Genomic DNA, 22,945 nt, shown 5'->3' with positions numbered 1-22,945 from the left:
ACCCCCTCAAACAGATATTCTCTTCTATTAGGAATGATTACTATGCAGGCCTACAGATGTCAATACCACAGTCATTCAAATACTTCTTTCCCTACTAATTGAAGGTTGTAAAGCTCTGGTGCCAAGGTTTTGCTTCCAAAGAGCTAATTTATGACTAGAAGGATATTTTATGTCTTCAGTTGCAGCAGCTACAAAACTCAGCAAATCAGAACCATCTGTGCACTGATACTTGAATCACCATTCATCTAGCAGCCTATCAGTCACATTAGTTTGCATCCTGCATTCTTGGCTCACGTACACTTGTGCTGGTCCAAAGTTCACCAGAAATATTAAAAATGAATGGTACCCTGACCCTGTCTTATTGCACACGCATCACAGACAGAAACAGGGCTTTTGCATACGGGTAGTTTCAAGGCAGAGGTATGCTGGGACTGACATTTCACAGCATGTCCAGTAAGACCGCTAATTACCTCAATTTCCACTTATTAAAATAAGGTTTTATTAACCGTATCGTTTCAGACTTAGAAGTACAAAAGGAAAACATAACATTATTAGCTGTCAGTTTTTAAATTCCGTGTTAGTGCATCACTGCATACCAATAACATAGTTAAATCCCAGAATAATACCTCCTCCACATTAGTGGCTGCAGGAGCATAAAGGCAAATGACAAAGAACAGTTTGAAAGCAAGAAAATGAATTAAATGCTTCCACTAATAAAGGTAGCTTTGCTTTTAATCTGTAAAGAAGGAAAAAACGGGCATCCAGGCTTGTCTTCAAGATGCTGGTGAACAAAGTCCTTGACTTCCCCATTATCCTGAAAGTAAATCATTCTCTACAGACCTACTGCTTTGAAGTGAGAGGCTGTAGGTCAAAAGGACTCATGACAGTTCTTCCTCCTTAAGGGTTGACATCCCACATTTTAGCAAAGCCAGGGGAAACAGGAATTAACAAACATGGTGTATTTAAGGCAAAAAGAACTGCTTGTGTCAGTCCCATTTTGTGATCATAAACTATTTCCTCTTTAACAAAATGAAAGGCAACAATTAAGCAGGAGATTTCAGAAATAATTCCCAAACTCTCTTACTTACTTTTGACGCTTTAGCAGCACAGTGATTTTGTGTGCATCCTGCAGTGGAAAATTCCAGAGGACCATCATAGGGAATTCCGCTCATCTCTAGCCCATCCAGCAAGATTTTCTTAAGCTCTTGGTACTTTGGCTTTTCATCATAAGCTAAGCCATAAACACACACCAAAAACTTGGATAGTTCACCTGTGGAATGTATTTCAAATGTAAATTTCACTTGGTGTAGACCTAGATCTTCAGAAAGCATTTAATTCCAAAATGGATGCCAACCCTATACTGCCAAACAAGATGACAAAATTTCAGCTGAAGACAACACTCAAAACAGAGCTGACAGTATCTTGTCTTGGAGATGAGAAGGGAAAAGACAGACTTGGATAAACACGCTAACCCTTAAGCGCTGTGTCTTGTTCTGCATATGCAATAATTTGTGTGGTACTGTAAGTTATCCAAATACAATAATTAATCAAAACTCTATTGACAAACGTTGGATACTTCCATATAAAATAGAAGCATTTTATATCTGAAGGGACATAATACAACTTTAAATATTAACTAGCCTCAACAACTCTATTTTAATCTGTACAGCTATCCTTAGAATGCTTTGGTGAATGGCAAAATTTTGTTCTCTAATAGTTCAACAAATGTTGATTTTGAGATTACATACTAATACAGTCTATATAACACAGCATCATCATTTTGCAGTCACTTTTGAGTGGTTCTAAAATCAAGAAAACCAATGAACGTGCAAAAATAATGCTCTTGGGGAAAACATACAGGGGTGGACCAAACTTTTCTTTCAGTTGACAATCCAAGCGTATCCTAAAACGGAAGGGCCACACCAGACATTAGCATCCACTGAAATCCCAGAAACAAAAACTTACTAAATATGTATGCAGATTGTGAATACATTTTATCTAACACGTCCTGCATTCCAATCATTCAAATGCAGCAATTTTGAAAATAAGTGAATAAATAAAGAATAGAAACTGACTTTCGTAGGAAGTGCAGTGTTTTCCCTGTGCTACGTCTGTATTTTGGCGAAGGAGATAAATGACAAGGTGAGCTACGCGTTCATTTGCTTTTTCAAACTCAAAATACTAAGCTATAAACCTTTTGTGGGCAATTATTCTATTCCTAAGATAGTCACTCCTTCCTTAACAGCCTGGATTACCTATGGCTGGAATCCCTTACGTCACTATATCATGCATCACAGATGAGATTAGGATTTTTGTACTACTGCTTGTGGGGGCTGAAAATTTAGCCCTCCATGTCTGTATTGTTTACTCAGTGGTTGCTTATGGGATAAGGCAGAAAAGCAGCACCAGAAGTTCCTGCAATAAAAGCATTAAGTATCCTTAATCACCAAGTATCGTTAAGCATCGAGAATTGTGCATTGCAGAGTGACCAGCATCCAACAGCATCCAGAAATTAGTTCCTGCCCTTGCAGTAAACAAGCCTTCAAGATAAAAATGCTTTAAGCTTAAGCTTGTACATGAAGGGCATGATCCAATTCTACTGAAGTCAGAAATATTAGTTAAATTAAATTACACCCTAAATTAATGAGTCTGACATATAATCTCACAATGAGTATTATGTAACCACCCTGTTATCAGCTAAATACAGATATTGCAGGGTGAATTATTATGCTGGACAGATATGCATTCAGAGAGGTTCCACTAGTGCCAAATTTTACACAAATAGGATAAAGGAAAACTGCCCTGAATGCATCCATTCCTGAATTACATATATTTTGTACTATTTGCTATCTTAATACCCTACTTAATACACAGCGTATCTCTGAGCACTGTAGAGATTTCTTTATTAATCCCTCGTTCCTCAGCTTTTACTGCACATTACCAAACTCCTGGATCTGGCAGGAGAAAGAGCCAAACCTTATAAAAAGCTACTGACAATGGAAACCTCACCCCCAATTTGTTCCACGTGCAGTAAAGAAGTCGCAGCCATCTTCTCCTCAGAATTTAACTCACTCACTAAGTAAACAGGTAGACAGAAAAGCGAGGGAAGTTTAGGGAAGACGATAAGGACGTGGACAGGATATCAATGAAGTATGGGGAAAAAAAGGAAGGGAAAAGCTGACAGCCAGGTTTGATTTCTAGATCTGATGCAGTTCTGAGGCATGTCAGGAAAGCTCAGGTGGCACTGACTTGGATATTCTTGGTTTGTCCTATGACTGGTAACACTGCGTGGACTCAGGTCTCACAAACACATCTGCCTTAAGGTGTCAAAGTTTGGCAATTAAATTTAATACTTTAAATTGAAGACTTGGTTACATTTGTATTATTTTTCTTTTTCTTCTGCTTCCCCACATAAAGTAAGACATCTAAGTATTTTTGGTAACAGCTTGAAGAGCTGTGTGGTACACAGTGTCAGCACACTTACTACAGCTGCTTCCAGAAGAATTCCATTCCACCACCGAATCTGGGAGCTCATCCATAAGTCTGAAACAACATGAGAGTACAACAATTTAATGTGGTTTTGGAGCAGGTGATTCTTCATTTGGGATTTTAGGTAGACAGCAAGTCTCAATTCCAGAGGGAGTGGACCTCCAGGATAGCTTATGATTCACAGCACTGCTTTTAAAACAAGATCTCCCCTTTCCAGCTGTATTTTTAACTCTTTGGAGGCTGCTGATTTCAGCAGGACCAGGTTTACAGCTAGGACTGTACTTCTAAGTTTTTCTTTGCAGATATTTTAAGCTTTCTAGAAAGAGAAAAAAATCCTTTAAACTTGTTCCGATTTCAGCTTAGTGATTAATATTTGTGTTTTGAAAATTAAGCAGCAGCTCTCATCTCCCTGGTAGTATTTTAACATCAGATTCTTTCTGCCATATAGCTCACAGACAGCTGGGAGATGGCTGTCAAAATTACAAGCAGGGATGGCAGCGACAGAAAGGGAGGTGAAGCAACACTGTGAGTCCTGTGCAGTTAAAAAATGAAAAAAGGGCAAGGGCACAGATCTACATTCTGTCTATCCAAAAACAGAAGTAACAAAGAAAACCAGAGCTCAGAATAAATCATACCTTAGAACGGGGTGAAACATCACCAGCTCTCATCTCTGAGCAGGCAGGAAACCCCATTTCTTAGCACCTGCAGGAGCCTGCAAATGCATCAGCTCCCCTTTTCCTGAGTGAAATCTGTTACTGTTGTGTTGTTAATGCTGTCAAAGGATCCTCTGTTTAATTTAAAGGAGTCACAAAGGTCCACTGACCAGGAACAAGATATGTTCACAAATGTGTGGAACTGGGGTATGTAGAAAATAACCTTCAGTGCCACCATCTAGTTACCCAGCCATTTAAAATTAGTTTGTTTGGTATGCAACAGCTTCACCGAGACCCTAACTTCAGCCAAGTACTACCAGCATGAGAAATGTGATGACCAGGCATGCTTTGCTCTAAGCCCTCAGCTCTGTGGTAACAGGGACGCATCAAAGTTCAGGCTTGTGAATCTTGCCCTGCAAAGCTGTCTATGTGGGCTTTGCATTCTATAACAGAAAGTGGAGGAGGATTATTTAACATATAGCTATATGCAATGCACACCTCCATGCTACAATCACCTCATTTCCCTATTTAATAAATAAAAGTATTCTGTAATATTAAAAAAAATAATGCACTTCACTAAAAGAGTAATTTAGTCCCTTTTTTATTCTTAATACTTCTTTCTGCTGACCATCCTCCAGAACAGGATACAAGGCCAGATGGACCCTTAGTCTCACCAGGAACTGTTCTCAAATATCAAAAGGTACGACTGTCTGTTTTGGAGAAATAAAACATTTAAATGTGTCTATTTACCTTTAGTTTAGCTTAAATTCCAATTCAGATAGGGACCCCGCTCCAATTATAGCATGAAAATTTCTGAACTCAAGTATACCAGCAGCCCTTAAACGAAGCCCTTAACGAAGCCCACAGGTTTGGCACAGTGACCTCACTGTCCCAGTGTCACAGGTAGAAGAGGCTTAAGAACCTGTAAGGGAAGGCTGATACCATCCATGAACAACAGAATTTGAGTCCTGCTCTGACTCCTGCTTCTCAGCTGCATCCCACCTCCCAGGCCTGGCCCTTTTTCCTCACAGTCACACACTCACAGCAAGAGACTGGTGTGCCCAGAAGCTATCTGCCCGGGCTGGTAATGTACTTAGTGACAGATAAGCAACTGGGTGCACACATGTATCCTGATGACTATTTCTAGCCTTTGAAAATAGTTCAGAGGCACTGAAAAACAAAGTACGTTAAAGGGGAACATTACTCGATACTGAGGTACTTAATTAATTAGACTAGAAAGATATCGCTGCTAATCTAATCTATCATTTTCTGTGCATTTCCTCCTAAGCATCTGTTTGCTTGGCATCCTAAAAATCCTACCAATTGCAAGGGAAGAATTAAGGGTTAATCGCAAGGGAAGAATTAGTGAAGCAACTTGATTGATTAAATTGATTTAACATTGAATTGTGTAAGTGTTACCTTGCAGGGGGCTGTGTAATGATCAGAGGTTCTAAAGGAGAAATATTAAACATAACATACGATGTCAACATTTACAGATGCAATCTGTATTATCCACAGTCTGCAGGCTAACCTTTTTCTCTGTTGAGAGCCGATGCCACACTGAATTTGCAGATTGATTTCTGTGGATCAGCTATCCCCATTGTGTACCTCTGTTGTGACTTGCCCTACTTAAAAGTTTGCTGCCTCCTCCAATTGTGATGTTACATTTATGGATAAATGCTCTTCTGTACAGCCGTCTGCAGGCAATGCAATTAACTCTCTAAAGTCCCAACTGTGAAAACAGTGAAAGAAAACACTAATACACTCTGTTGCTTTAGTAAGCTCTAATGAGTCATGCCGGGAAAAAGAAAAGATTTTACACAAGTTATTTAGTATGCTGCTATTTAAATGTAACAGCAGTAGGCTTGTATAAATTTAAAAACCTACATCAAACAGCTAAAAAAAATAGGTATCAAATGGAAAGTTAAATATCTTGAATGCAAATGTGAAAGAAAACTTCCAAGAGACTTTTGTACCATCATCTCTACAAAGGCCCCATGAACTGGAGTGGAAATCTATAGCATCCTTCTACATGTGCAGTAAGGCACGTGCTCATTCACAAGTGTTTGCTTTGAAAGGAGTGTTGAAAAAATACATAGCAGACAAAATGACCAGACTGCGCAGCTGATTTTATCGCATCTCCACAGCCATATATACATAAAAATTGGGGAAAGTTCATGTCATTAACTGCTTCTAGCGTCTCTCAATTAAGGGAAATCGTTCTTGCTCTCTTGTAAGGTGATACCCTACAGGATGTGTGGCTGTCCTTCCCAGACTCACTTTGTTAAGTGACAAGGATGTTGACACGTATGTGCGTATGTGTGTATTGTTTTGTTTTTACTTTGTTTTTGCAGTCTGGACAGCTACGGGGTCCTTCAGGTTGTGCTCCCACGGCAGTTTCCCACATAACCATTGCAACATGCAGTAGCCAAGGATTTCAAGGTCACCTCGTCTGGACGGGGCTAAAACAGAATGGGGAAGGGGGGGGGGGGGGGGGGAGGGGGAAGGAGAAAAAAAAGATAAAGAATAAGAACCTCTTAGGAAATAGAAAAGACTTTGACTAAACTACTGTAGATGAAATATGAAAAAGCCAAATGGGCAAAGTGTTTTGTTTGTTCAGCTGCAGTAGACCTAAAACACCCAGGCTTTTGGCCACAGTCCACAGACAGGCAGTGTCTTGTTACTGTTGAAGTAAGGGTCACTTTCCTCACCTCCTCCAACTTCATCCTTCCTCAGTCTGGCCTGTCACATGGACTTGATCCCCATGGCCTCTGACATGATCCAGACAGCCCATAACTGAGTACCAACACTTTCTCAAAGAGCCAAGCAGTAAAACAAAGAAATAAATGTCTGCTGCTAAATTGCTAACACATGTTGCAGGAAGTCCATGGGGTCCACATTGGTCATGCAGGGACCCTGTGAGCGCAGACTAAACACTGATGGCCTTTCCTGTTCTACTACAGAGCTATTGGTGCTCGCAAGATATGACAAAACTGCCATCTAGTGTACATTTGCACACCCAAGTTGTCTGCCTGCAAGCACCATGAACGGTTTGTGTAGAGGAGAGCCATGGCGCAGGCTAAAATACACTTGCTGCTTATCAAGTCCTGTGTAAATTTACCACTACTGTTTCCACAAAGGAAATTATTTCAGGAAGAACTTACTCTCATCCTGCACAACCCAAATGGATACGTTAACTACAGAGTGTAAATACAGTAGATATAACTCAGTCCAAAATTAAACCCATCTCCAAATATCTCCCACGCAGAAAAACAGGTAACTGAAGTTCATCAATAGATTGACTTTTCCAAGGGGAAATTGCAGTACTAACCCATTTGCTGTTGCTTACTGCTAGTCAAAGAAAACTAAGTTCAAAAACATTGAACAAGCAGGAATTGTTGCAATATGTATTTGTGCACATTTACAGCCTATAGTTTGCCAAGACAAGACAACATGGAACCTGCAAAACCAGAAACTGTTAATCAAGATTAAAGACAGATGTAGAAGTTAAATTTATGCTCTCCCAAAATGAGTTTGAACTTAGCACGAACGAAAGAAGATTTCAGATCTGTTCGATGCATCCTGTCTGGAGTGAAGACTGGTAGTTGAGCACAGTGCTGCTAATCCTGTTGTAAACAGATGTCATATTTTATGGGCCTTCATTAAATTCCAGAAAGTCACTCAGCAAACTTATCTTTTAATTTAAAAAGTCATCTGCTAAAAGCTACGATGCCAACACATCATAACTGTTTCTTGTTACCGTGCTCACATTATTGTAAAAGCAGAAGATAACTTCTTATGCATTCTCTATCTTAACCGCTATTAGACTATGGGGTTATTAAAGGCTCTTCAATCTAACACAACGCTACGCTGTCCCCCGGGGGTCGTTTATTTTCTACACTAAATTCAACAATGTCCTAATGCAAGACTTGGCTCTCGTATTAAAATAAAAACACAATCTCTACCACTTGCTGTTCTGTAGTGATTTCTTCTGCCATAAATCTCCTGCTAACCGTGGAACAGTTCCATTCATACACATGTGTTCACAACTCCTTTTTCCATTATGGCAATTCCAGATTATAACCATATAAACCAGTGCTCTGACTGCAGATCCTCTGGTCTTCACACAACGCTTCTCTGGCACCTGCTTGTGTAAGACAGGCTATGTAAAGTGGCCTTTGGAGAAAAACTGTCAAAATTACAATAGCACGCTTTTTTTTTCCACTGAGGAACTAACGGATACCAATCTGTAAATAATGCTAAGTCAATGAGATTTCAGGAGCTAACCTAACATTAGTGGTCTTCTGACAAAACGGTCCCTGGAGATCATAGTTTGCTCCACAGTTACAGTTTGGCCGTGGTCAGTTAGCTGCCTGCTCACACTTGGATGTTTCAGCCTTTCCTGGACTGGCATTAGAGCAAAGCTACCACAGGCAGGAGGTGGGTGCAAGGAAGACCTTAATGCATTCCTAAAGCCACACTAGTCAGCTAGAAAGGAAAAAAGGCCCACGAAACTAAGCTGTACATCACTAAAAGTAAAAGGGGAAATGTTTTACAGGGAGATAGTAAATTCCCACATCACTTTATCTCCAAGGTCACTGCAAGTGTTACTGCTAAAAGACTTCTACATGTGTTTTTCATAGATCCACGTGAAAATGTCTACATGTGATTACATGACTGGTCTAGCTGATTCCTTTTCTCAGCTCCCTTCTCAGCTCAGTACCAGAGATGCTAACTTCCTCAAATTTTACATCATTTTGATCCTAGTAAAAAACATATTCAAATAACTAATCCTACATGAGTTAATATGATCTAAGACCAATGGAATAATTAGATTTTCACCCAAATAAAGCACTAATAAATAATTATCAACTATAAGTTCACTTGAACAATAAATTTGCTAATAGAACTGGGGATTACACGAATTCTTGATAAACATCAACACAGAAGTCAATCTGGCTTCATTTTAAATGTGATTGCCAGGCAGAAACACAGCAATTCTGCTTGATAAGTTGTCATTGTTATAAACGTATATATTCAAAGCAATGCTTACACTGAATTTGTCTGTATTTTTTGTGTGTATTATTTGTCTGTAGACTACAAATTCATCATTCTTTCTCCTTTCTGAATAGATATTTGATTTCTTTTTCTTCTATTAACCAGGATTTTTTCTTATTTTAGTCTCACATGAAATGCCATCTAATGAGAATGTGTTGGCAGTATTTTATTTCACTATATTTTTTTTTATAGTTTAGCTTTTTTATTTGAAGATTTAAGGCCTGATTCTGTCCTCACTTCTGCCAAATAAATCAGGACTAACTCCAGTGAAGTTAGTGAATTAACAGCCATGTCAGTGAAATCAGAGTCAGGCCACAAGAAGTTTTATATGCACTACAAACATATACTCAACTTGCAGCCATAGGGTTGAACAATAACTCAGAATAAAGTAACTGAAGCAATTCACCCTGAGAAGGAAATATACTATGCATCTTTGTATACTGGATTTGGCAGCTATCTGAGCCCTAATATAAACTCATATTACTATTTCAAAATAGAACATAAATGATACCACACAAGCCAACTATGCTCTCAATGCTACACTACTCCCGAGAAACTCATCTTAAAATCACGTAAAAATGGGAGTTTTCCTCTATGGCCCTTATTCAGCTAACTTTCTCAGGCCTTTTGTAAGGATCTGGGAGGCTAATGAGCAATAAATGAAATGTTTTCCTATTATTTTTAATTAGCATTGTTGCATTACAATTTTGCCACTAGCATTTCTTTAAATTGGAAGCTTTTCATAAAAAAGATCATTTTAGCTGCTCATCTTGTATCTACATGAACTGGAACCTCTGATTCTCATTGGCATTACAGCATACAAATTCATATTAAATCACAAACAAATATAACTTATACCACAGCCATTAATCCAAAAGCCCATAAAGAAAAGGAGTGTCAACATGATTACGGAAAAATATTATTATGGTAAAAATATATCATTACTGTATTTTAATAAATGAAATAAAAGTGGCATCCTTTTTTTTTTTTTTTTTAACTCAAAGCTGAGCAAAAAATCAAATGGATGGCTACAGGAAACAGGTTAGGTAAATACAGCTAAGCAAAGAAGTTAAATGAACTGCAATGCTTGGAGGCCATCTACACAGAGTTACCCAGCCTCGGGCAGGACAGCTGCCAGCAGGGGCTGGGGCAGTCTCTCCTTCCCTCATGCATGGTTCTGCACAGTTTACTTGGCACTTGGCAGAAACAGTCACTGATAATAACCACGAAGAAAAATAAATCCAGTGCAAATGCTATGCTGCCACAATTGGACTACACCTCTTCCAGATAACTCAACCTGGGGCATGACAATGAGCAACTCATCCTATGCCAGCTCTGGTCTCTGCCCCAAACTCGAATCCCACAGCTATGCAGTTGTAGGGCTGAGAGGCATGGAACACAGGTGGAGCTGGCAGAGATGCAGCAGGGACTCTCCAGCACTCAGCTCACCACAGATGGGTGAAGTGGCAACATCAGCCTCAGTGCTGAAGGCTCACATCCTCCCAAAGGCATGGCCACAGCTGGCCAGCTGCCTCGATGGCAACACTGACACATCAGCTACTGGATACAGTCTCTGCACAGCAGCCACACCACTCACCTCAAGAGCCACAAAAGCAGCGACACTACTGTTCTGTCCTGCCATGCCTGAGGGCTAGCAGGTCCTGCAGGCCAGATACTCCTACACCATGATCCTCATAGGCAGGGAGGGAATAAAAACCAGGACTGGTGTGAGATGGGATGTGCAGAAGTGTCCTGATATGGTGGGGAGAAGTTTAAGTAACAGGAAGGTAGGGAGACTGGATTGGAAGCGTGTCTGCAGCAGAAGAGGGAGTAGAAGATAAAGCAAGGAAAGTTCACAATGAGATCTGACTGGGAGGTAAAATGGTGGTGGCAACAGATACAGGTACTGGGTTGGTAATGAAAGGTACCGGAGTTGAAGTTAGCAGAACACATGGAAACAAGAAGTTTTACTCCTCTTTAAAAATAAATTAAAAAAAAAACACAGACACAAGGGGCTGACAAGCAGCTGTGAGGGTCACTAGCTGTTTAAATTCCTGGTGTAAAGCATGAGAAACCAAAATTAAAGAAAACAGCTAATTCAAAGCCGTGCTTATCAGCTGTGCTGGAAAAACCATCTTATTTTTGCTACTTCTGACTGTTCTGGCAGTCCAGAATAAGCTTACGAATGTGGTTTTAAGAACCTATTCAATCTTCCTTCTTTTCCTTCTAAAGCCTGACTCCACCTTTCCTTACCATTACCTTCTGCTCCCTCTTCTACTGTGGACACATTTCCAATCCAATATTCAGAAACTAAAACATCACTGTATTTATTTCACACTTCAAAGTTCCGCCCATTTTTTATCAGTTATATTTTCCTTTCATTTTTAGATTTACAGTCTGTCCTGAATGCAGTCTTTGGGAGGCACACAAAATGCAGCTAATCAATAATTCACGTGACTGACAAAAAAATGCAGTGGGCTCCCTCTGACTCCTTACTTTACATGGCCAGATGCCAAATAAACCTCTTGATCCAGAGCCATTTAGAACTAAAGTTCTCTAGAAGCCATACAGGCTCAAAGAATTTTTTTTCCAGGCACAGGTGTTTATATTCCTGCACATCCCTCCTCATAAAATGAGCCCTGCAAATATTCAAGTCAACCCTTGCATGTAACAGAAAAGGGAAAATGGACAAGCACCAAGCTATGTTTTTAATATCAAACAGCAACAGCTCTGTCAGATCCACGGGGAAAACAAGAACAAGAACTGCAGATCTGTCTACAATCAGCCCAATGCTGCATGCCCTGTACAAACTCTGCACACAAACATTGGGATGGACTGCAAGGAGCGCAGGCTGTAGTAACCCAGTGGAACGGGTAAAAAAGATCTGGCTAAAATGGAGTATCAAAGGGAGCTGCAACTGTCTTCCCTGAGCGCAGGACTAACAAAGCAGCCCTTACTGAGACAAACTTCATCAGATGGTCTGCTTAGCCTTAGGCCTGTCATAAGTCACCACTGCTGTCATTCAGATGAACATATCAGTCCTGCAAGGATTCTGGTAGTCGCTCTGCTCAATGCAAGAGATGGCAAAGCCACTAACTTACTGTGCAACGTTTGTTACAAGGAAGAGGAGAGTTACCTGAAATCTATGGCAAAAAACATATGCTGGAGGGAACTCAGCATAGATGGTTCATAGTCTTATGCTCATCAACGATAGCAAATTAAAACTGGTCTCATGCACTCAATGCACAGGACTGGAGTATTTAAAAAAACTCAATATGTTAAGCGCAGTATATCTCCAGAGAAATTAGGTATTGACTGCATGCCTCAGTGAGTAGAAAATCTACAAAAATCCATAAGAGGCATTGATCCAAATATTACATTTTAACACTATATAACAATTTTTTAAATGTACACTGGGTACAGATGTAATTCTCTTTAATTATCAATCAACAGACAATGTAATACAGTTTATATAGAATGCTCATTAAAAATGAATACAATGCATACTCAAGTGCTATGCTAAAATTAACAGCACAGTTGTGCAATATGGAATTTGCATCACAATAGAAAGGAGGTTAATTTAACAAACCCAGTAGAACAGTGCCACGTTCAGCACCGCTTATTGGCCATACACCATTTGCAAAGAGATCCAGCCACCAACTGCAGAGAGCTGGTCTCGTGGTTAGGATTCTGTGGCAAAAAGCCCCAGCAGTGGCCCTGGTTTGGCTGAGGATGAACTCCAGGTATGGGAAGGACACAGCTGCAGTTTTGGTGAATACCTGCAAACATCCAACAAGTTCAGAAACCCCAGAGAGCACAGGAGAGCTGGTCTGCAGGGCCTGCACACAGAATCACAGAATTGTAGGGACTGGAGGAGACCTCCAGAGATCATCTAGTCCAACCCCCTGCCAAAGCAAACTCCCTAGACCAGTTTGCACAGGTAGGCATCCACACAATGGATAGTGAACACATGATCTGTGCAATTCTTGCAAAAACTAAAACCAGCATGAAAAGCCAAGAAACAAGCAGGGCAGCTCCTCCCTGCCATTCCCAGTTCACGGGAATTCCCCTTCTGCTCCAGCACAAAGCCACTAACAGGCCATGCTGGCAAACACTAAGTCAACTTACTTGAAGATGCAATTCACATCTGCTCTTAGAATGGCACATCCAACTCAACTCTTACCAAAGGCTATCGGACAAACACGGACTAATTATGTTGCTCAAAAGTGAAACTTTCCAGATCTTGATGGACTGTATAACTTCTACAAGTGATGAGCTCCACAAGCTTGGGGAATAAATAGGCATGCAGCTGGGTTAATCTCTCAATTCAGCTAGGGAAACACCAGTTTTGATTTAAATTAGTAGGAAGTGGATGCATTTGATTGACTTTATGCAAGAAGGTTATCAGCTTCAAGCATTGCCAAGAAGCACTTTTGAAAGCAACAAATTCATAATTTTGTTTTAAGTTTCAGCATGCATCTCAAATCACTGCATATATTCAGGTATCTACTTTATGAATAAAACCAGAGCAAGTCAAAATGTTCTCATTTGTGTACCTCAATACAGCAACTGGTACTTATTTAGAGGATTTAAGGTTTGAAATACATTTATGTTGCTACATGCACTCAGAAAATGCCCTCTGGAAAGGATCTCATTTATATAAAATACCATTTTAAAAAATGAACTATATTCTGAGAGTATTCAAGTAAAAAATATTCCATGCTGAAAATTTGGGTAACACCAGAACTAAGGCTGTCTATGCAGCTGTAATTTGGCAACAGTACTGCAGTCTTTAAACACTTTTCAGAAGAGCATCCCCTCTCACTTGGTACTTGAGACTGTGCTTGAGAGACTCAATCATACATCAGGAGTAAAGGGGATTGCTGAGAAAAGCCCTTTGCAAAGCTGTTGGAGGCCTTTAGCTTCTCAAAAGATCTCTGCAAATCTGAAGCTCACAAGATATGAGATGAGCGAAACCAGCCATTGTATTTTGCCATCTGGATCTGTGGAATCTTTGGCAGAAGTCACTGCAGATGCATATTTTCCCTGGGATGCTGAGAGATCTTCTGCACACAAGAAACTGGTAACTTGACCTTAATGGATTCAGGCTGTTACAAAGTCAGAGCTGAGACATTCAGTATGAACAGTGTGGATTCTTTGCAACACACCAGATATCATGTTCTGCAGGCTTTTCAGGCGGAAGCAACCGAAAAAACTGCAGACTTTCTGTTTGCAGCTATTATGAAGCATAGATTTTTCAAGTGTAGGATAGGGGAAACACCCCTTCAATCCACCTTTCTGAATATTTTGTTTTCTAGAGTCTGCCAGCTTTCACCAGTTCCAGCATGGCTTCAGCTACTTGAGAAAGCAATCTAACCCACAAGCTTGCTAAATACAAAAACTTACAGTTGAATACGTACATGCTTTGCCACACATTTCCATTAAGATTTCCTTTTCCTTTCAAATAAAAGCAATTACCAGTCTTCTAATCAAGCATTCAACAACAGATTCCAGTCTAATAGACCAGGTAGCTGCTATAACTATTCAACTGCTGAGCCCCACATACTCACAGTACCCACATAAAATACTAGTACACAGACATACCTCTCAGTATCAGGAACATAAGTCAGAGTCAAACCTCCAGAAAATGCACTGGGCAGGTTAGAAGAGGGCATCTGGAACAGATGCCCTCTTCATCACCAAATATTTTTTAGGAGGTGAAATTGTGCAATTCTTTCAGTGGCAAATTACTTGACAGTCTTATTTCATTTTTCCTAATGACCAGAGTTAAACGATTGCAGGTTTTAACAGTGCCGGCAAATTATCAAGACCCTCTACATTACATGGTCAATGGCCCTTTTAATAGAAAAAGCAATAATACACAGTTGTTTGTGCCAACTAAAACTCGTTAGAAAGTATTAGTTTAAGGTAACACTCCAGCAGCTATTAACAAGCACAAATTTCAACACTTATCACTTGTGACGCTATGATTCTAGCAAAACTGACAACACAAAACCATTCCATTTGTTTTAGGAGATCTTGGGGGTGGAAGGGGGGGAGTAAAGGGAAGAAAAGTTAACAAAAACAGTTTTGTAGCAAGAGTCAAAGTTTTTCAATAATCGCCATTTTTTCACTAGCATAACATTAGAATTGACTTTTTGTCTTGCTGACATAGCAACTAAGAAAGTTGTGTTGCATTGACCATATTGATTGTGAACAATGCAGCCATCAGTGGGACTCTGCACCATATATTTTCAATATTGACCTCCCCTTCCCTTTTCCATGGCTCTATGGGTCTGCTATTGGATTTGGACTGCGGTGTAATAAACAGCTAAGGTTTAATTAATGGTAAATGAATACAAGACATAGGTTATGACTTTAACTAATTAGGGAATTGTTGAATTAAGTCTGCCTTGGAATGCAAGGCAGTACAATCAATATCCAATAAAAGGACTATGTATGTAATTTACCTGCAAATGTGTTTCCAATACCATCAAAGTGAGTTTAAATAAGTAAGATATATGAAAGGCTACTGGAAAAAGATTTCAAAAAGTTAACACTTTATGGCTTCAGAAAAGGTTTTTCTCCTTGCAGAAGGAGAAATATCCTCTTACAACACAGATGGTGACACTCAGACACAGTTCTCCCTAAAGGACAGGGCAAACTTGAAACATTTTTCCTTGACAATGCAACATTAACAAACACTGCCTCTGTCTCTACAGAGTAGAGCAATACAAACCAGCACTCCCAACATGAACTAATTAAGCTTAATGGTGAGCTTTTCTTAGGGTGTCTCAGTCTCCCTTCCTGTACCACACATGCACCAGCCTTTCAGTTTAAATTGGTGCTGCCCCCTCCCCACCAGCACTGAAGAAGTGCTTTGCAGGTACAAGAACAGGTCACCACACAAGGGTCCCAAGCAATCCCCATGACTACTTCTATTGTATACATTGGCTCTCACAGCCTGATTACTCATTCTGTAATCACTTCTCTGAAATACAAAAAAGAAACCTACCTACTCCCTTGTGAGCATCTATGCTGGTAAACTCTATTGTCCCATTATGGCCCTTCCTAGGATTTTCCTGATACTGTTTGTGGTTCCCATTGGGACAATATCTGTAGGAAAGTCCATAATCTGCAAGATAAACCTGGAAGACATGAACAGACAAATGAATAATGCTTTTGTCCTTTGAAAGTATAACCTTTATAATTAAGTCTTAAGAAACTGATAGATTAAGGACAGCCTTAGATCTAAATTTTATTAAACCAAATGGTGCCTCAGGATAAAATATGTACAACTGGGGGCTATAACAGCTGCCCTCCCCATTTAAATCCTTCTACTACTACAGTCTTTATCTTATACCAGAGTTGTCAAGCAGAATTTCAGTCTTTTATCCTGTTCCCAAGCTCTCTCCTCTCCAGGTGGGCATCTAGACACTATAAACTGTAATATGTCTTTTGTGCATCCTCACGTTGCTTGTGGGATCCCTTTCTGCCCTTACACTCCCCCGTTCAAACTCTCCATCAGCTGAGACTGCACAACTTCATAGCACGCCATGAGGCAGCAGCTCCCCCAGCACACTGAACTCCAGTGCTAGCAGGGGCCGTGGCCAAAGGAGTGCAGGGTATTCACCTCACCATACACTCATCTTCTTGGATGTCACTGCCAGTAACTTAATGCTAGCAATGGTTATTTTAACAAAACGTGTACAATAAAATAAAGCAAAACAAACCAGTATCCCCCACAACCCAGAAAGCAAACTACATAAATCATTCCTGAGTTCAAACTAACCTTTAAAAAGACACAGGGATAAACTTCACTTTAAGTTACTCTGAAGTAAACCCATGCAGTTAAATCAGTGCTCCTGTGCTGCCTGTCGAGACGGCCCCCAACATACCACCTGGTACCCATCTCTCTCTAAGCATGGTGCATGGAGTACTGCATCCATGTCAGTTCTGCCGGTGACACTGAGGACAGGTTCACTCCATGAAGTTCAGATTAACACATTTTACCCTCCAACAGGGGAGGATCTAATACATGCATGTGGTCAATTACCACAGCACAGCAAAAAAGCAGCTGGACCTTAATCACAATACATCCACCCCATAATATCCCAAAGGTTATTTTCTCTTTGCCATTTGCACATGCTCACCTGGCCTCTTCCTCCCTCTCACTGACCAGTTGTCACATTACAGAAATGCTTTTATTTATTTTTTAAAATAAATATCTAAGGACAGTCCTTTCACAAAAAATAAAATAAAATAAAGCTACAGGTTGCTATTATACTGCCAGTGAAACTAATCTGTGGCGCTGAAGCTGTATCATCTGAAAGCATTTTTGCTGAATTATATTACAAAGAAACCTTTTTCTTACTCTAACCTTAGTTTTTTGTTTCCTCTTCAGCTAAAAAAAAAAAAAAAAAAAAAACAGTTTACCCTATAACAGTCTAAAATAAACTCTTCCAGAACTCACTTTTAATTTAATTATATCACTTCTGGTAGAGGAAAAACAAACAAACAAAAAAACCCTCAAGAAAACTTAGTGCATCATTTTGCAGCGCATGCTGTTGAATTACTGATTCCTGTTTGTGCTCCAGGCAGCTTCAAATCCTGGGATGGCTGGTCTCTTGGTTTTAGTGTTTCTGCTGCAGGATCTGTGCTTATTTGGAGCGTGTAAGCTGGGATGCAGCACTCGCTTCCTGCAGGGTGATGGCTTTTAAGATTACCGATTATGTTTTTCACCTGACAGACTATACAAACTGTGATACAAGATTAAAGACTGTAGGCACGTTCAGAAAATCTGGGACAAGGCATAAACTTTGTTGGGCTCACTGATTTGATTTTCTTCTACATTCATTCTCCAGCGTATTCCTGATGCTCTGCTACCAGTCCTAATTGAGCTCACAGTCCATATGAGAGAACTAATTCAAAGTTCTGTAATACCAAGTTTTGAGATCCTTCTGCATCCTTGGAGGGCTGAGAAGGAAAGTAGGCTAGAAGGTGTACGCTTCCCCAGCTAAGCGATAGGTTTTGGATTTGGCTTGATTACAGACTGCCTATATAGCTGGATCAGGTACAGTAAGATGAAATCCAAAGGGGACTTGAACTTTTAAAAAAAAAATCAGAGTATATCTTAAATTCAAATGAGATTTTAGTCATTAGAAGAAAACAATCAAGGAAAAGCATCTCCAACAGCTCTCTGCTTCTATCTGAGCTGGGTCTGCTAGACAACATGCTAGACCTTTTCCAGATGGCAGCCCAGCCTTGGAATTTCAGAGTATCTTAACAGCAGGACATCTACAAGGGTAGCCACCAATACTTGCCAGTCAAACTTGAACTTCATAAAGAAGTTACTGCCTCTCATCCACAATAACTACATATTATTTGATCTAGTTTTAAGTATTGCTTGCAACATTTTAAGTTGCTTAAAAATACCATCAATATTACTGTCAGTAAAGCAATTTTAAAGTTATAGCAGAAAAACACCCAACAACCTAGGAGTAGCAGCTTCTTGACTGAAGGAGGCAACACACGGGAACTCAGAAGCAATGACTTCTTAAAGCGACTCACATGTAACGTTTGTGAGCACACCACTATGTTCCCAAAGCTGGCCACGTCTGTCATTGCTCAGTCCACTTCTTCTGGACGAGCCATTTACCACTTCTACAACACTCATGCCACATCTTTTCCATAATCACAGAGCTGATGGCAGCCTCTCAACAGAAAGCCTTTCGGCCACCCGCAAAATGAGTCCCCTTCAGCTTGTACAAAACCAGCAGTGCACTGTTACAACCTTGTCACAACTATTATTAGAATGTCTACATTATTTTAAATTACCATTAATTTCATTTCATCAATTCTCATTATAGCCCCTTCATCATTAAAAAGATATATAGTTCTTTATAGCTGCTTTTCACTTTTTGATAATGTACCACAGCATGCCCTTCTGAATTTGCTCAGAACATGGTGGGTAAGGATAGCTAAGTAATTTTTTTTTTTTTTTTTTTTTTTTTTTTGCTTTCTTTTATTATTTTAAAAGAGTATAGGAAGTGGGAAAGGAAGATGAGAATTAGAGAATATTGAGAAATATTAAGTCAGTGTTAGCATATTTTCCAAAATCAACTGTTTTTCATCTGCAAACTGTAGGGACAGCAAAACAAACGAACAAAAAGGAAACGTGCAGAATAAGATATGTAAAACACTGCAAACAAGAAATATCAAGGATAATGAAGGTGCAAGTGATGCAAGCCTAGAACAGCTGGTTTTAGCTGTGTTATGCTATATATTCCTCCTTCCCCCACACTTATTTTGACCCCGTTGATTCTTCTCAGTGTTCTTGTTTGTTTGTTTTTAAAATGCATCCCAGTTTGCACTAGACTCAGGAGTGCCTAGCACGGTCTGCTACTAATAGATTTTGTTACAGATTAGAAGCCAGATTTTTAAAGTCTTTGCACTTAATTTCATGCAAACACGCATATGCTATCTTATTCATGCAAGCATCCGCACGCAGGCACAAATAATTATTTACATGCACAAGCAACCAGCTGTAGATTCAGCGGTCCTCCTTTCCTTTCTGTGTGTGACTCCTTCACAATGCTTTTATATGTAAAGTACTAAATATCTACTAAAGATAAAATTCTTACAACTTGTACATGTTATATCATATAGCTGCACTGGCTGGGGAAGCTGTAAGTACATATAACAGGAGCTTCATCATTGAACAGATCACAACATAGGGATTTTCCCTTTCTAATTCATTTTCAGTGGTTCCACTAAGTTTATGCAAGGCACTGTAAATAATTAAGTAAACATCTACTATGAGGCAGGTTGCCAATGGTGATAAAGCTGTCAGCTTCCTTTGGACATTATACTACAAAAGACAGGCTAAAATAGATCTTGGGATCAGAGCCCATCTTGGGAAGACAAGTTTTAAGTATAGTGATTAGTACAGAAACAGCATCTTTTACAAAACAAAAGCCAATAAAGGCGAAAGGAAGAATAAACCAAGAAGACAGTGAAAGAAATCATCTGCAGGAGGGATTTCAGGCCACTTCCAACACTTTTCAGCATGGAATTTCTACATTCGGGGTCTAGAAGGCTCATCCACTTGAAGAGAACAGTTTGCAGTGAAAGGCAGAAAGGCTCATTGCTCACATACAGAATGGAATGAGGCTCCAGAAACAAAATAAACGAAGAGATGGGATGCTAAAGAAATCTACACTTAAGAAATCAGGAGTAACAATATTGGCAAAGTAGTAACATTATTGCTAAAACATCAAAGGAAGTGCTGCATTACATAGTTTTAATGTTTTATTAAATGTCTGAATTTTGCCAAGCTGTAGCAGGTAAAGATGGAAGAACATTTTAGCTGGAACTGCATTTATTGCAAGCTTTATACACAAGGAAGAAAAAGGCAAGCATCAAGTAGACTAAGAGGACTGAGTCTAGTTAGAGGAAAATACTTGCAGTGGCTCCCACCTCACAGGCTGGACTAACACCAGAATAGAAAACCCATAGAAAAGAACATTTATATCAGAAGTGTTGTAGAAGCTAAAGCATAAACAATTCTAAGATAAAATGCTACTTGACTATACCCCTTCTGAACACTGAGAATAAGTGTCAATAGTACCTCCATCTTTCTAAATATTTTTGAAATATATCTCACATTAAGAGAACATTAACCTCATCACAATGCTGAAACTGTGCTTAAACCAACCCTTACTTTTACTTCACTTCTCAAACCCTACTGAAGAAACAGCCCCCTTTGCAGACTCATTCGGCTACAAAAAGAATCAATGACACCCTTGCAGGCCAAATCTTAGGCCATTTCTAGGATCCTAGTCTAGCTTCTTTGCTCTCCTTTTCTTCTGTAAGTGTGCTTTTGTTCTTTGTTGGTTTGTTTGTTTTTGTTTGTTGTTTTTTTCTTTATAGCCAAGAGGAGGAACAGGAACAAATCCCAGTGCTGGAATCAATTGAAGTCCAAGACATTTGGGCCATAACTACAAAAATAAATTGAACGAGTGTGAGCATACATCTCAGCCAGCATCCATGTGTTAAGGATAGTCTCTGTATGGTATCTTTGTATACTGTACTCTTCCTAAAACACACGAAGGAGAACAGACAAGAATTTCATTTTTCTCAATTCACCTGCTCTTAAGCAAATCTGCCAAGCAGGTCTAAAGAGCAAAAGTCACAGTGATTCATCGCACAATGAAAAATAGCTTAAAACTGGAATTATTTTCATGCACATTTTCCCATATGATCAATGCATGCACTTCATATCTTTGTACTTTTCCACTGAAAGCTAGTCTTAAAGTTAATATTCTCAAATGTTTCCTCATTCTCCTTTTTCATTTTCAATACAGACCATTTATGATTCATGTCCAGATTTTACTCTTTAACTATGATGCCTACGAAAAACTTAAAATCTAAGTCAAAACAGATGCAAATCCAATTTTAAAGCCTGCAGCTTAAAAATCCAAACACATGGCTTCTGGAACAGTCTTAAGAGTCTGCCCATACACTGCAGCACCTCTGCCCATACACTGCATGGAAAAACAAATGCTACAAGAAACCTTCTCAAGAGAGTCTACCAAACCTCATTTCATTCATTACAAACTCCAATGTTAAGCTCTTCTCTGGTGCCCATTTGTTTCTTTTAACAGTATTACTATTTCAATGAGTTCAGTGGATTCAAATTCCTCTTTTAGAGTCTACATCAGTAACACTTACTGTTTTATCATACTAACACCCACTACCATTCAGGACAATTGTGACACTCCCTACAATACTGAGACAGCGCTTCACTTCTGTAATTTATAGGTCTGATCACTTCAAGTTTGCTTTCAGGCCTCTCCCAGATTCATGGCTGTGTACTTCCCTTAGTACATCACTGCTGTTCTGTCACTCATTGTGCTGGGTCCATGTTCAGAAACATATTGACTAGAGAATTGATCTTTTGACCTGTAACTCACTGAATGGCCTCACTCCCTTTTATTGAATAGATCTGCAGCTAGCTGCTCTTTGAGGTCAGTTGATTTCTGATCTTCTAACCATATCTAAACATCATTTGGAGGTCACAGAGTGACAGGACCTTTACTTTATTTGTTTCTCTGTCTTGCCACAGAAGGTAAAGGATAGCAGTATGGATTTCACATGTTATTTCAAGAAGGGGACTGATGTTTATTGGCAGCGGTGTAAACGTACTAGGCTAATTTATAGACGAGACAGCATAACAGCAGAAAGCTTAACACAGAGAAATGATCTTTTCTGGAACTGCAGGATGTCAGTGGCAAATTTGGACATAATAGTACGTATCAACAGCCACTAAATAACAAACTAATGCAAAGCTCAGTATAAATGTATGCATGTTCTTTTGCATAGAGATCTGTCTCTTCACCAAAACAATATAAAAAAAAAATCTGAAAAGTATTTCTATGTAGAGATTATTTATGGGTTCCATTTAAAAACCAGAACTTCTATAATTAAAATTACACTTCAATTTTATTTTCTATTAAAATACTAAATCCTAGAGAGTAATAACTCTAGAGAGTAAAATACATAGCAAAAACTCACCACATAAACTGTTAAGTCAGTCAGCTTTATTATGCTATCTGTTCCTGAGTTTGATTCTGCCATTGGCTAGATGTTCCTATGTGAAACTATCTTGACCACTCTACCTCTCAATATCATTGCTTTTAAAAACACGACAAGGCAATCCAGCTACCCACCATTTTAACAGAGAA

At 39.4% G+C, this 22,945-nt stretch overlaps 1 protein-coding gene across 15 annotated transcripts in view; it reads right to left on the bottom strand.

Annotated features, from left to right (window-relative positions):
- The window catches only part of VRK2 (VRK serine/threonine kinase 2), a 45,907-nt gene that overhangs the window by 6,837 nt on the left and 16,125 nt on the right, over nt 1-22,945 (bottom strand). For all 15 annotated transcript variants that reach the window (XM_040698499.2, XM_040698500.1, XM_046939686.1 and 12 more), the window contains 4 exons: nt 16,216-16,348; nt 6,484-6,604; nt 3,485-3,543; nt 1,089-1,270 (listed from right to left, as the gene is read on the bottom strand). In XM_040698499.2, coding sequence (XP_040554433.1) covers nt 1,089-1,270; nt 3,485-3,543; nt 6,484-6,604; nt 16,216-16,348 — 495 coding nt within the window. The remainder of the gene's footprint in view (nt 1-1,088; nt 1,271-3,484; nt 3,544-6,483; nt 6,605-16,215; nt 16,349-22,945) is intronic.

This window comes from Gallus gallus, chromosome 3, assembly GCF_016699485.2.
Source record: "Gallus gallus isolate bGalGal1 chromosome 3, bGalGal1.mat.broiler.GRCg7b, whole genome shotgun sequence".
Lineage (NCBI taxonomy): Eukaryota > Metazoa > Chordata > Aves > Galliformes > Phasianidae > Gallus > Gallus gallus.
Note: the sequence above shows the minus strand (reverse complement) of the source record. Positions and strands in the feature narration are given on the sequence as shown.